This window comes from Varroa destructor, unplaced genomic scaffold (assembly GCF_002443255.2).
Source record: "Varroa destructor unplaced genomic scaffold, Vdes_3.0 BEIS01000003.1, whole genome shotgun sequence".
Classification (NCBI taxonomy): domain Eukaryota; kingdom Metazoa; phylum Arthropoda; class Arachnida; order Mesostigmata; family Varroidae; genus Varroa; species Varroa destructor.
In genome coordinates this window covers 35121093-35134834 of record NW_019211456.1, presented here as the reverse complement: position 1 = coordinate 35134834, position 13742 = coordinate 35121093, and the positions used below count along the sequence as shown (strand labels likewise).

Genomic DNA, 13742 nt, shown 5'->3' with positions numbered 1-13742 from the left:
TTCGGTATAGTTGCCTCTATAGCTTGGCGCATTCAGTTAGTATTATAGAACATGGTTTGACCTTGACCCACCGTACTGTTGTAACATACATGATAAATTAATTAATTAACCTAAGTAACTAAAGAACAATTATATTCATTCCAACGAAGCAGAATATAGTTGCATATCCTTTACCTATTCGGTTGAGGTACAGGTTCGGTGAGGTACATATAGAACTCTTGAGAACGTAAAGGATGTGTCTGGTAGTGAGTTACGAGCGAGTAGAGCGTATCGAAGCACACACTATCGATAAGGTAGTATTTCGTTTGACCACGCTCTTGTTTAGTACGAATCCGACAATGGTTTACTTTGCCCTGGAAAGCAGCAGTAACATAAAAAAAAAACAGTTCACATTTGAAACGAAATAGCCGTGTACATACGGACAAATAATAAAAGAGCCGTCAGTAGAACTACATAGTAAGATTAGTTACAGTGTCCGCCTAAAACCAACGTGCCAAAACATCAACAAGATAACAAATGGCACAATATGTTCCTACTTATTTAGCTATCTTTTAAACACATTTGTGCACTGACATCTCGTAACATTCGCTATATACCCCTCGAATAGTTGTTCAAATTTTGTTACCCCATGACCCGAGCTTTTCTAATAAAGAAGATGTCGATATTGTCTGTCAGTCACTTTGGCATAAAAACTGCACACAACGTAAAGTCCCGGCTATTTAATTGAACGGTGGTACATTAATGTACTACTGCACGATGACTATCACCTATCTCGCTTGTTACATTATTCAACACAGTCTACTCTCATCTAATTTGTTAATTTATTAGATTGATAATACTAGTAGAAAATGTGTCCTTTCGGGAGCATATAATACCAGTAAATAGTTATTACTATGGTCATCGATATTTATTGCGCCCTGAAGCTTATGACTGGATAGCAGTTACATAACGTGTATATAATGAATTGCATACCCCTACGCGTTGCTCCGGTACTACTACTATTGCTGCACTTATATAATACCGTCTATCTAGGCCAATACTATGAATTGAACCATTCAATTAGGCTTAACACAGCGCCCGTATCCGTTGCTGCCAGGATCGTTTGATGTTATTAGGTAATATCCTTGGTTCCAATAATAACTATAAACAATGCTAGACTACAAGAACGTGCATCCTTATAGGTTCTTTTCGAATAGTACCGCTTGACGAGTTAATCTAGAAGTAGAAAATGTACCTAAACATCAAAATTGGCTTGAAGAAAAGGGCAGAAAGGAAGCCGTTAACGACGGGAAAAGTGTAAACTACAACGACAGGTTATAAGTAAATGCATACAATTCCTTGGTCGTGCAGTTCTCGAACGAATTACGGAACAAACAGTAAATGGAATCGTTTTTTTAATTTGCCTTTGTTGTTTTCAGAAAAGTTAGCCCACTTCTGGAGTTTACTTTTACACTGGAAGTAGATTTGGATTTCAAAAAGGTGTTTACTTGATTGCTAACTTAAAACCTAGATAGTCAGGTGCAGATTTTTTTAACGAGGTTATGCTAGCATTATGAGGCATTATACTGGCTAAAATTTACCGCTAGGATATTCATCTGGTTCTGTGGAATGCCCACCCACTGAACCCCGATATCCTTAGGGGTTCTTTTAAAACTCATCCTCATTATAAGCCCAACGAAACCTTACAGGGACGAACATGGATGAATGAAGTGCATATTGGGCGTGGTAAAGGGAGCACAATATAAGATACTAGAATATGGCGATTCATGTTAATTTTTTCTACAATAACCTGCATGACTAGACAAGGTCGTGTAAAAGAACTGTGGCATAATTTATCTAATTAATGTATTCAGCTCTGATTAGTCTTTTCGGCGGATTTAATGTCAATATGTTGAAAAATATATGCGAAAACTCTGTTAAGTATCTGTTGTCGAATACATTGACGACATAATCTCTCAAGGGGTTTCCCTTTTTTTAGAAAGATTGATCTCCGTAAACAGGAAGGTTGCTGACGTTCCTCATTTCGTTGAACCTTGAAAGTGTTTTAATATTAATAGATCACATTTAAGGTTTATAAATTCATAGGTCAGCAAAGACGGTTGATCGAGCTATATTTCTTATTGCATTGGATGCCTTTAACCGTAGCCTAATGCTATGCCTCGACGCATTACTTTTTTCTCACATGATCGATGGCAAAGTGAAGGTTGTTTACCTTGAGAATAGGGATCCAAAGGCTCGGCCTACATCAAATGTGCGCGAACTACTCAACAAATCTCACCACTCCGGTCAGGGGTGCGCGAGCTTCTCAGTCAATGTTTCTATTTAAGAATTCGCCTTTGTTTTCCCACAGAAAGCAGCCCAACTATTAAAGACTGTGTATCGATTTACTAAAAATTGCGTCGTTATTCACCTAGGCGTACCTAAGCGCCGTAGCAGCCAAAAAAACTATGGTGTTAAACAGGTTACGAAGTTTCTTCGTAAGGGTAAATGTTGAAACCATAATCAAATTGATATGCAATGGGAAATCGAGACCACAAATTTTCGCTCCGGTTACCTCAGAGAAGGCTCGACAACACGGTTAAATCTACATGGATGCGTTGCGCCGACGACTTACCTGTCTCCAGAAAGACAATGAGTAGTCTCCCACAAACGTGTCAGATTCTCTTACAAGGAACGTGCCATCTCCTAGGTTAGAAAACTGCTGAAGTAACTCAGCCGCCCGCGCTCGACCTCCTGATAGTTTGCCATGGAACCACTTTTCCCCAAAGTGGAGTTCATCTGAAGTGACCCCCTGCAACAACTCGAAAGCGGGAAAAAATTGCAATAGTTTCCGATGAGATTCTTTCTATTATGGATTCGACAACGACCTATCCATTGCATCTACAGTGTAGATATCGATAGCATTTAAACTATTCACTTTGAAATACCTGCGCAATAGTGTGTTCATAGAAATAACTGCTTTAAATGGTAAGCCTCTTTGTGAACAAGGCAAAGATTGCTCCGTAAAAATATATCGTTAGAATCACAAAAAACAGTTACTCGGGTCTATAAAAAGAATAGTCAAACAATTATTACTGTGAAACAAACGATAAGTTAACTATTTGCTATACGATTAACTATACGATAAGCTAAACACACAAAGCTATCGCTATAAACGCCTTAATACATAAGTTTACAAGCGCTTATTAACAGATATCTCAGAACTAACAATATGGCTGCATTCGCATATATTTTTAGGCCTTATGTGTGGAAATAAATTCTATTTAATGTTTTCTCTCTGTATTTACGTATTCTACATATCTACGCCATAAGATTTACTAGATACGTTAACGTTGTAAGTCTATATCGTGTGAGAATAGGCATATTATATTATTCGTTATGTGGCGGATGAACCATTTTACCGACCATTCTAGGAACGACAAATAAAAAAAATATAGCTCTTGCAGAGCAAACGCATCGTTTATCGGCCCTTAGAAAATAGTTGCCTATAGACGAAGCGTCAAATCATTCATACAGGACATCTATACGTGGATTTGGTATAGGCTCAAACGAACACACGTATATGTATGTATGCGTGTATCTATTGATCCTTCGTTCTATCTCCTTACGATTATGCATTACCAAAACTGCTGGCTTTACGATCTAAAGGTCTCTACAAATTCACCAAAAAGGCTTTTCAAATACTCGTTTTTGCGATTTTCCCGAACTTTGCCCAGCGAATTTAATTTTGAAACAAGTGTACTGGTCGTAACAAGCAATCCAGGGAACACGGCACATCTCAAAAAACAATTCAAATGTTTTAACTCGATAAAGCAAAACACTTAAATGCAAAGGATCCTTAATTTTCAAAATCGAATACGAACGAAAAAAAAAAATGAAATGCTAGGAATAACTATCTTCGGGTCGAACCTTTACTCTATACAAAGGCGAACTTAGACACGTGATTTTACTCTGCTATGTTTAGGAATTAGTTAATGTCAGATATTGCTCAACCTTAGATGTGTCCACGGACGGTCATTATAACGTTACCGACTTGGGGCGTGCGAAGGTACGCCTCTAAAGTGAATCTCACCTCTCTAGCTTGTCCTGTCGCCTGCACAGACTCCTTATCGCTATCGTCTTCCTCTTCGCCGGGCGACGGGGAAATTTGCTCTTCGACCGCATAGTACATTTTACTCTGGGTGAGCATAAAAAAATGCGATTTCCACTCTTTTTCTATCGGGTCCTCGAGATAAAGGATGCCGTTCTTCACCGAGTTGGATATATCTGTCTCCTGAGGTCCGATCGAGTCTTCCCGAGTCACAACAAACTTTTCGTCACTACCTTCCGGAAGTTTTTTATGCTGCAATCACAGAACAGAAACAGTATTATTATTAGCGTGCCATTGCTAAAGTGAAACGGTCAAGCGAACTTCCGCGACCATCCGCAATTGAACATGCGCAGAAATAGAAGTTCTACATAGACACAAAACGCCTGTATAGCTGGAAAACTAATTAGCAGAGTTTCTCTGAAAAGAAAACGAGATTTGTGGGAAGTACCTCAACGACTGAATTAATCGAGCAATAAGCAACATAATAGCAAAAGTATGTCATATAAAAACAAAAAAATAAACCTTCGGAACACAATATACGAAACCCAGTGATAATGTTTAGTGCATCTATCATCAATTTCAGATTCGAATGATATTTTTCAAGGCCGTGTAAACAGTCAGTACCCAATTAAGTTTCTGTCGAACAGGGAAAGAGTAGCGAAAAGCAGAGTATTGACGATCCATAGCTACTCGTGTAGTGCACATTGGTTTTTTCTTGGGCATACAATTTTACTACAAAAAAACACACCATTGAACCGGTTGAATAATCATAATGATTCTTGTCTAGCGTAGAGATACCATGCAACCACACGGAAGGGCATTTCCGCCATTGAAGTTTGGATGCAATTAGGCTTATATTTGATACGATGCTGATAAAAAATGAAAAGTAAATCCTACAGCTTTGGAACCTACATAGAAGAAGCACAAGATGAAATATTGTGCGATATATGCAAAGTATTTGATACATCTGTTACGATGGTATTACCTTCTAAACCCCGAAGAAATTACCCTCCAGCGGTGGTGAATGTGCGGGAAGCTAGACCGCGCATATTTTACCCCATTTTAAACAAAAACAAAGATGAAATGACGCTGAAATAAAGCCAGACCACACCAAGCTCCCTTTCCTTTGTCACGACGAGTTCGGACAGCCAGAGGCGCACCGGCTGGCAACGCTGAATGATTTGTTGCCTTTTCAGGTGACATTTCATTTATCGTCCTATCCGATCGCCTTTCGTGGCAGGCGGCAATAGCAAGCCATTGCCTCAAGTCGTAGTTTAGCTGCTTGGCCAGGATTTATCACTCAACATTCCATCTTGTCACAGAAGGGATCCATTTATTTGTGAATGGATGTACATTTGTATGAAACATTCGGTCAGAGTCGTAGGTTTCGTTAGAGAAATGCATTCCTAACAAAAACTGTGACGGCGTTGCAAAGGCAGCTTTCATAAATCATAACTTGTCTGATTTTGTCAGAGAAGACGGAATCAGGAATTCTTGAATTGCAGCACTGATGGTCCTATCGAAGCCTGCGGACAGTCTTTGTGAAATATTTAATAACAGGATAGACCAATAACAATAATGGGACCTTAACAAGTCCAACAACAAATTGCATAATATTAGTCTATAAAGCTTACAGCGCAGATAGCACCTATCATCTACTGGTATTTCCTACTTCCGACTGAGTCGATCATTTTGCTAATTTATTTCATTAAATTTAATTGTTTTCTCATTAAATACTCTCGTTGTTTCTTGTATTTCAATCACTTGAAGTACCTTTATAGAATACAAACGTTTTGGAAGAGCGAGACCACTTGGAAAATCAATTTTTAAAAAGAGACCTACTCAGTATAATGTATTTCGATCGACAGCCCGGAATAGGGTATTAAAAGCGTCAAAAAAAACAACAAGTGGTGAACTTTTATTGAACGCAACAAAACTAAGAACATGTGGCTGTGAAAATGGACCGTTTAACAGAACTCTTCTGCAGTGTTTCACAAAATGGGTAACAATTCACTAAGCGAAGGATTATTCTCGGGGGCTAGTAGCTTAATAGAACAAATATAATGTAAAGTGGAAGCACGAATTATCATTGCAGTCGCTATTTCTATACAGAAACACGAATCAATAGACGCTACTGCTAACGACCGAATTGTGTTTCAACGTACAACAATTACCTCGATGAGGTACGTGTAGCTACTGTAAAATATGTACAGGAAGAAATAACAGAGAATCAACTGTTTTTGATGATTTAAAGCACTGGTGACTACCGCTAAGCGCTGGCTCATCCTGAATTCAAAGTAACTTTTAGAGCTCAAAAGCTTTAATTTTCGGCACGTAGATAAGGATATGATGGTTTGTAGAGGCTTGCTGCCGAAAATAAATGGGGATAAGGGCCAGTTGTGTCTAGAAGGACATGCGCAATTAAATAAGGAAACTACCAGTAAACAAGTTACCACATAAAATTTATTCATATGGATAACTGGTTTATAGAAATAAAACCCATTACGCCCAATCTATCATAATAATTTTTCATTCGAGAGCCGAAATAAAATTCATAAGGACAATAACCGTAGAGCGTAACTGAGATGGCTCTAAAACCTATTTAAATCAAGAGAAGCGGACTTGGTCCTGTGTTCGTGAATCATATCTACAATATTTCTTTGTCTATTTTTCAACGCGCAGGGTTTTAGTCACAATAGCTATAGGTAGGGAATTTCAGACGTTAGATAAGAGCTGTTGCGGGTCTGTTTATACCATTGGCAACCTGTCAACTACCAAAGGTACAATACAGCACATCAAGAGATACAAGTATATACTCCAGAGACGGCCAATATAAACCAAACTTTACGGGGGCTTGTAAGCCTCCACACAGAATCTCACTAACCTTGATAATAATTTTCCTTCGCAATTGCTGAGGTGAGGGCATCTCGCGAGAATCTCGTTCAATCGGCTGAGTTAGAAGCATGTCTTTGAACACTTCTTGGAACTGGTTTGCCATTTTTCGCTGTTGTGGTAACGTACAATGATTCTCAATAGACAAGATTAGCGGGAACTCAGATACAGCGAATGCATGCTCCTTAATTGTATGTAGGACATCGATAAACCTGAAGCAAGTAAAAGAAACACACAAGTTACTTAATAGTCAGTCATTTGGATAAATGAACACAGTTTTTATCCGATCAGATTTTTTTTTTTTATTACATCTCTATCAATTTCGTTTATTAGCAATATAAATATAGAGAAGGATATAAGTTTTAAAAAAATATCAAAAACCTGACATACGTAATATTTCTGAATAGTGCGTAATTGTTATAACTATTACTGATCTACCTAGCGCCAATGTAAATAAACTTAAATAAATATGTGAGTACCATTGCCCGAATGTGAATAGAAACTCAGCTGACGCTCGTCATTCCACGCGTCTCAATTAGAATACCCATTACAACCCCAGTTTAGACGAGCTACCCTCTATGTGTGTGTGTGTGTGTATATGTAACTGATTAGATTAATTATAGGTACCAGTGATTACTTCACGATGATTTCATGATAACTTTTACCGCCGCCCCATGTGAATCTGCGGAAGAAAAAGCCTTTTTGCAAATTTCAGCAGATCTCTATGCTGAAGGCATAATTACTAAATACTTTGTAGTGATGCAGTGCTGGTAACAAGATGGCTGCATCTAGCAAAGTCCCCTGCTGCCTGTCTATCCTGGTAATGATAATATTACTCATAATAATCTGGTGATTTTAGCCGAACAATGATCTATTCCCCCCAATCATTATTGCCGTGGTTATAAATTGAAGAAACATCGAATGAAAAAATCATGATAAAGTGTATGCACATGTTTGGTTGACTGGTCAATCATGCACGAGTGTAATGTAACGTTATTTTTAACTGCATTTATTGTTCGCTCAGCTAGCGGACGACAGCTAGTAAATGTAAAAATAGTACTGGTTGAAATATGACTACTAGCAGAAAACGGTCGGCGATCTGTTGGCTAAGATTAGTGTGCGAACAAAGCCTGAGTCCGTTGATAAACCCTCATGCCTATTAACCGAATAGAGGGCCCGCACTGGTCAGTCGCTTGGCCTGCTACCCTTGGAGACTCTGACAGACGAAGGGACTAAGTATAGTTAAGCGGGAAAAGAGAGATCACCCAGTAAACTAAGGACCCTGACAACGACCCGCCCGTCTACTTTAACCTAAGCAGGCATCATTTGACGGACAGTCGAAAGACGCCATATCTTATGTTGCCGTTGAGCTACACACGTCACTAACGAAATATAGGGAATACAGGGGCATAACAACTACGGTGACCGTAATGGCCGTAACAGGTTGATCGGGCGACTGGCAGAACAAAGATGTATATCGGAAGAACACCTGAACAAAACTGTGGTTATTCCAGCTGCAACGAGCGCTGCTTGTCCGCGCTCACCATTACGAAGGGATATGGCCTGCGTTTTGTGTTACGCCGGAAAAAACTTTCTACGACGACAGTCCGTTAGTGGCTGATTAGGCAGCTCCGTCGGAGCGGAACATTCCTCTTAGACACATGGTGACATTGTTAAATGATGACGGAAAAAGCACCGTCGACGATGGCTGGTCGGCCCGGCCCTGCAAGGCCAAACGAGCCTAGGCCAGGCCAAATAGAGTTTGAGGGTTAGAGAAAGCGAAGGACCTGCGCTGTGCTGAGCTAGTGATAGCGGTGGATCTTTCAGCAAGGAAGAAAGAAGTCATCGCTATGCAAAGGATACCCTAGCTTAGCGGCTCTTCACGGTAGTATCATAGTGTTCGCGAGTGACTCGGAACCTATGTGGGAGGAAGACTGTAACGGCCACCAGCGTTATCCGATTCCAACCCAATCCACATCCCAATGCCAAGCGAAGTAGCTCGCAATTGTCCATCCCTGACGGCTGACAAACACTTCACTGTTGCAGACGTGAAAAAATGCCGGTCGGTTTTCTCCGTTCGCGTGTTATAATTTTGTTTTATTTGCCCTGGGTTAGTTAGACCCTTGTCAACCTCGGCCGATGGAATGACACAATCCGGCTTGGTGTTCCATTTACAACTGTCTGTCTCTTGATGGTGTCCGCCTTTTCTGTCTTGGCCAAATGTATGCGTGGAAAGTTAATTTAAGAAAACGTGAAGATGGGATTTGAGTCTTTCAAGGAGAAATGTTATGTATCAAATGCCCTTCATAGGACATTTGTCAACACGTCAGAATTCTGTCGTAGTCTTAACTCATTAGAGACAGAGCATAAAAGTAATCGTACTCACAGTATGCTTTCATAATGAAGAACGTTTTAACTGCGTTTGTTCAATTAGAAGAATGCGATTTAAGACGTAAAAAATCGAAATTAATCACTTTTCGTTGCGGTGAAGAATCCTGTAATCAAATCTGTCCAGCTTTAGAATGCAACATGGATTTTTAGTAGTACATACGTCTCTGGATCTGAGCAAAGTAACGGTGTACATTTTCTTCCATATCGAACATCAACAAATACTGGTAGATGCTTAGGTTTAATCCCTGCGATAATGGCTTCCTAAACTCCGCGCCTACTAGATTCAAGGGCATGTCCTGAATTTAAATCCTAAGAAATGGTATGTTTATACATCTATCTTTGTATAATGGCAGTCAACTGTTTCGTGTAATGCGAATGCAGTTTCAAATAGAAACAAAGGCAATAATTTTGACTATATTAACTGTTGTTGGCGAATAGCTAGCTAATCCGTTGAGGAGTCCCGGAATTTTCAAAAGCTTTTTAGAGCTTGCAATGTATCATATATATATGTTTGTTAAAGCTATGTAGCTCGTATGGCATACCGGATCTTCGTGGTTAACGTGTGGCCGTGATAAATGTGGGGCATTCCATCGGGCCCATCCCAGCAGTCTAACTCAATACACCGACAGCCCATACGAAGACACCTTACGTACGCTTCACAAGACGACTCACTCTTCACTTGATCGCCAGTTAAGTACCTGTCAAAGAAAGTCATCTGAGTGAGTCGAAAAAAGCAGTATGATAAGTTTGTTTTTTTTTTTAATACACACGACCGGTTCAGTGTTTAAAGCATGGCTCTAACGAGAAGTTACAAGCGTCTAAACGCGACGTTTGAGTAACCAGATATGACTATCAGCCAATAGCTTGAAAATACACTTTCCACATGTGTAGACGTATTTGTATAGATGCCTATATCTTTTACCTATAACCTTATTACGTATATAACCTGGTAGGTAACAACAAAAAACATTTAATACAAATAAGTGGCCGACTAGCAATTGATACGCTCATAAATGCCTTTAATTCAATTACATTAAAACATGCTCAAGCTCACCTCTGATTGATTCAGAGGTCAAAATTTGGACCCAAAAAGTCAACAAGCAAGGTAATGCATGGTAGCCCCTAACAATGTGATACACGGAAATTTTTCAAGTCGGAACTTAATTTTTTGTCTGATGTTTTTTTGTAGCCTCCAACCGGGATGTCATTGAACAAATACGTATTTCGTCCCGGTGCTTGGTGTTTGAACAAGTGTTAGGATAATACGTATCGGCATTACTCTGCTATCACCACGTTTCAATATATTAGAATCTGTTAAATAGAAAATATTACAAGACCTTTTTAATTCAACGATCAGAAGATTAGGAATACAGATAAATATATAAACATAAATTTGTAATAATATTACTTCTACCATAATTTTATTTCAGTTATTATTTTTACATGTAACTCAAAGCACAGGTTATAAAACTGTGTAAAAGTGCTACGTACCAGACAAATAAGATTCTTGTTGAGTTGGACTTCGTTAACAATTTACCGCGTATGGGCACACGTGTTCGGAAAATGAACTTTCTTTGGAACAAAAGTTGTGGATCGGAAAGTTTACCGATCCGATTTCTGTCGTTTTTCGAATACATCGCCCCTCACAACAGTAATGCGTCGAACAATCGCTAAGCATCAAGGCCGCATAAATCCACCCGTAGACAAAATAATCCTTAAACATTGCCCCCCACTCAATGCTTCACTAACCGAAACAACATCTGCATAAGTAGAATAGAGAATTTCTTATAAAGCACATAAGATAATCAATTTTTTCTAGCTTTTTGTTTGCGATTACGTCTGCTGTACTTAAACTAACCCCGTCTACACGGTGGCTGAATTCGCCAAGTAATATATGCAATGACAAAGAACACAACTTATCCAAGCCGATAGAATTTCATAAGGTATATATTTAATCAAAAAGTAAGTTGCACACACAGTGTATATCAACTGCGAATATCGGCACTTGGCCATTCAGTGCGAATGTGTAAACGTTCATCGTCCTTAAAGCTGGAAATAGATATAGCTTCACTGCAGAGAAAAAAAAAGCTGGATTTTTTCGAGAATCTTTTTCATTTTCCCTAATGAAGCTGAACGCAAAAGCGTTCAGTAATTGGTAGAATATGTGATCAGCGAATGTTCCTTCAGATGACGCTATAGGTAACTTTTTTTTTCGCATCCATGCACACAACAGAAGGCTCCACCTAAGCCTAACAGTTGAATACCCATTCCGGGCCATCGCACTATACGTGAGCTACGTCCTCTTGTAATGCAGGCAGCCGGAAATTGAAGACGGTAAGCTTCACGCCAGGCCTGGTTCACCCTATGGGGCTCCTTCCCGACACTCATGTGGAGGTTTCGCAGCCGTCAACTTGTCGTTTGATTACCACATCGTATTGATGTGTCAAGCCCAGACGACAAAAACAATATACAGTGGACGTCGCGCAGATGTTTGCGTCAATTTCGGGCGCAAACCATAGTCTTAGCCTCCTAATTGTATTCCAAACGAATAAAATTGCGTCTGGTAGTAATTAAAAAATATGAAATCGTGTGCCATCGATTTTATAATTGAAAACACGGAAAAAAATTCTCTCCCAATAATTTAGTATTTCACTCGTGAAATCATCTTGTTTAGAGGTGTGTGTTTATTTGGAGTATCGATTAAAAAAGCTATGTTCAGGTATCTTTTTCATAGAGTACAGGTAAGTGCAGAACGATTCCATCAAGGTGGACCTATGAACGATTGAGATTTTGACAAAATGATAACTAGTGCTCAAATTTGACTTTTGAACACTTTTGAGTTTTTGGGAGATCAAGCTTTCGGTTTAAGATTATGGAGCTCTTCGGATGCTAAACAAGGCCCCTTTCTTTATCCACCGCGATCTTTTTGCTGGCTTTAAATAAGGTCGCTTCTATTAACCTACCTCATAATCCCTATCTAACTAATAGTTGTAGAAAGCCAGTTTAAATAATTCCGCGCTAGGCCCGAAACATGACATGCGTTCTATCCCAACCACATTTGACAGTGGCTACGTATATTTAACCTTTACGAACATGTAAAAGCGAATGCTTCAGTCCGAGATTGTTGTCATTTAAAACAATGGCATCTTAACAAGTCTTTCAACCTTTCCCGCACTACGTTTCACAAGAGCAGTGGATGACATAGCCATGGGTAAAATCTATTTCGCTTGCCCAATGACTATCGAACCACAAAACCGAACCTATGTGAGTATTTGAGCGATCAAAATACATACGTAAGTACATACGAGTACGAAAACCTCTCACATCGTTTGTAGAAAGGGAGAATAAAATGAGGAGAACCTTTCTAGTGTTGCTGCGTTCCTGCAACATTGGCAGCCGGTAAGGGACGGTCCTTTATTGCATCTATGTCCTACCGAAGAGCGACTGAGAAGCAGATAACAGCAAACAATGGAATCGCAAATAAAAGACGGCAACAAAGGCGGCACCGTTAACAGCGAAGGGTTAACGTGGTCAGTGATTGATAATGATAGAGGATTTGGGGATATAACAGCGCTTGTTTCTTCCTTTCACATGTCGATGATGACAGTACAAGTCCCGTTACTTTGACTCCGCCCTGCAAAGGGTCGTCATCCGCAACAGCGTTATGCCGCTTGGTGTCGACGGCCAATTATTTAAAGAAAAGTTCAGTAGTTATGTACAGGTAGGCCTAACATGTAATCGGCCTTGGCGGAGGGAATCGTTTATATGTGCATGTTTAGTTCAGACGAAGGCTTCTTCCACTCACTTCTCTGGTACCTTTGGTAGATAGTTTAATTGACTCAGGATCAAACAAAAATACTTGCAAATTTACAGAAACTAGCCAGAATGCTATCTATTCAAGGGGTCTCTAATGCCCAAGTATCATATGTTCTCCAATGACGAGAATACTATTAGTCGCTAATTGACTTTAGCTCTAGAGTAATGTGGACGCATCTGCAGTGCTCCCGCACGGCTAATGTATCGGATACATGACCTGTATATGCCGATATACACTCAACGTGTAACAACCTACCCGTTATTACAATCCCTAACGACGAAACCTCGTCATGGATTCTGGACGGCCTGGGCTACGTCCAGGCTTACGTCACCGCGCAGAGGTTTCGTATGTCTATTTTGGTACACACAACACAAACCGCACAATGGGCGGATTTATTTAGAATTATTTATATGTTATTGCGGGTCCCAGCTTCTAGGTGAACTACGGGTGTCAAAACTATGTGCAAGTTTATGAGATGTGCCTGCACATATTATGCACGATATTTTCAATAAAAAGTAGTTTCAAAGTAGGTCGAGATCGCATGCCGTTAAA

The 13742-nt window shown here is 39.6% G+C and overlaps 1 protein-coding gene across 8 annotated transcripts in view; it reads right to left on the bottom strand.

Moving 5' to 3' along the window:
* The window catches only part of sl (small wing phospholipase C gamma 1), an 83745-nt gene that overhangs the window by 13543 nt on the left and 56460 nt on the right, over positions 1–13742 (bottom strand). For all 8 annotated transcript variants that reach the window (XR_002671712.2, XM_022796372.2, XM_022796371.2 and 5 more), the window contains 5 exons: positions 9916–10071; positions 6975–7194; positions 4073–4342; positions 2615–2791; positions 175–353 (listed from right to left, as the gene is read on the bottom strand). Coding sequence is in view for 7 of the 8 variants with exons in the window: in XM_022796372.2 (XP_022652107.1) it covers positions 175–353; positions 2615–2791; positions 4073–4342; positions 6975–7194; positions 9916–10071 (1002 nt within the window). In the remaining variant the exon portion in view is untranslated. The remainder of the gene's footprint in view (positions 1–174; positions 354–2614; positions 2792–4072; positions 4343–6974; positions 7195–9915; positions 10072–13742) is intronic.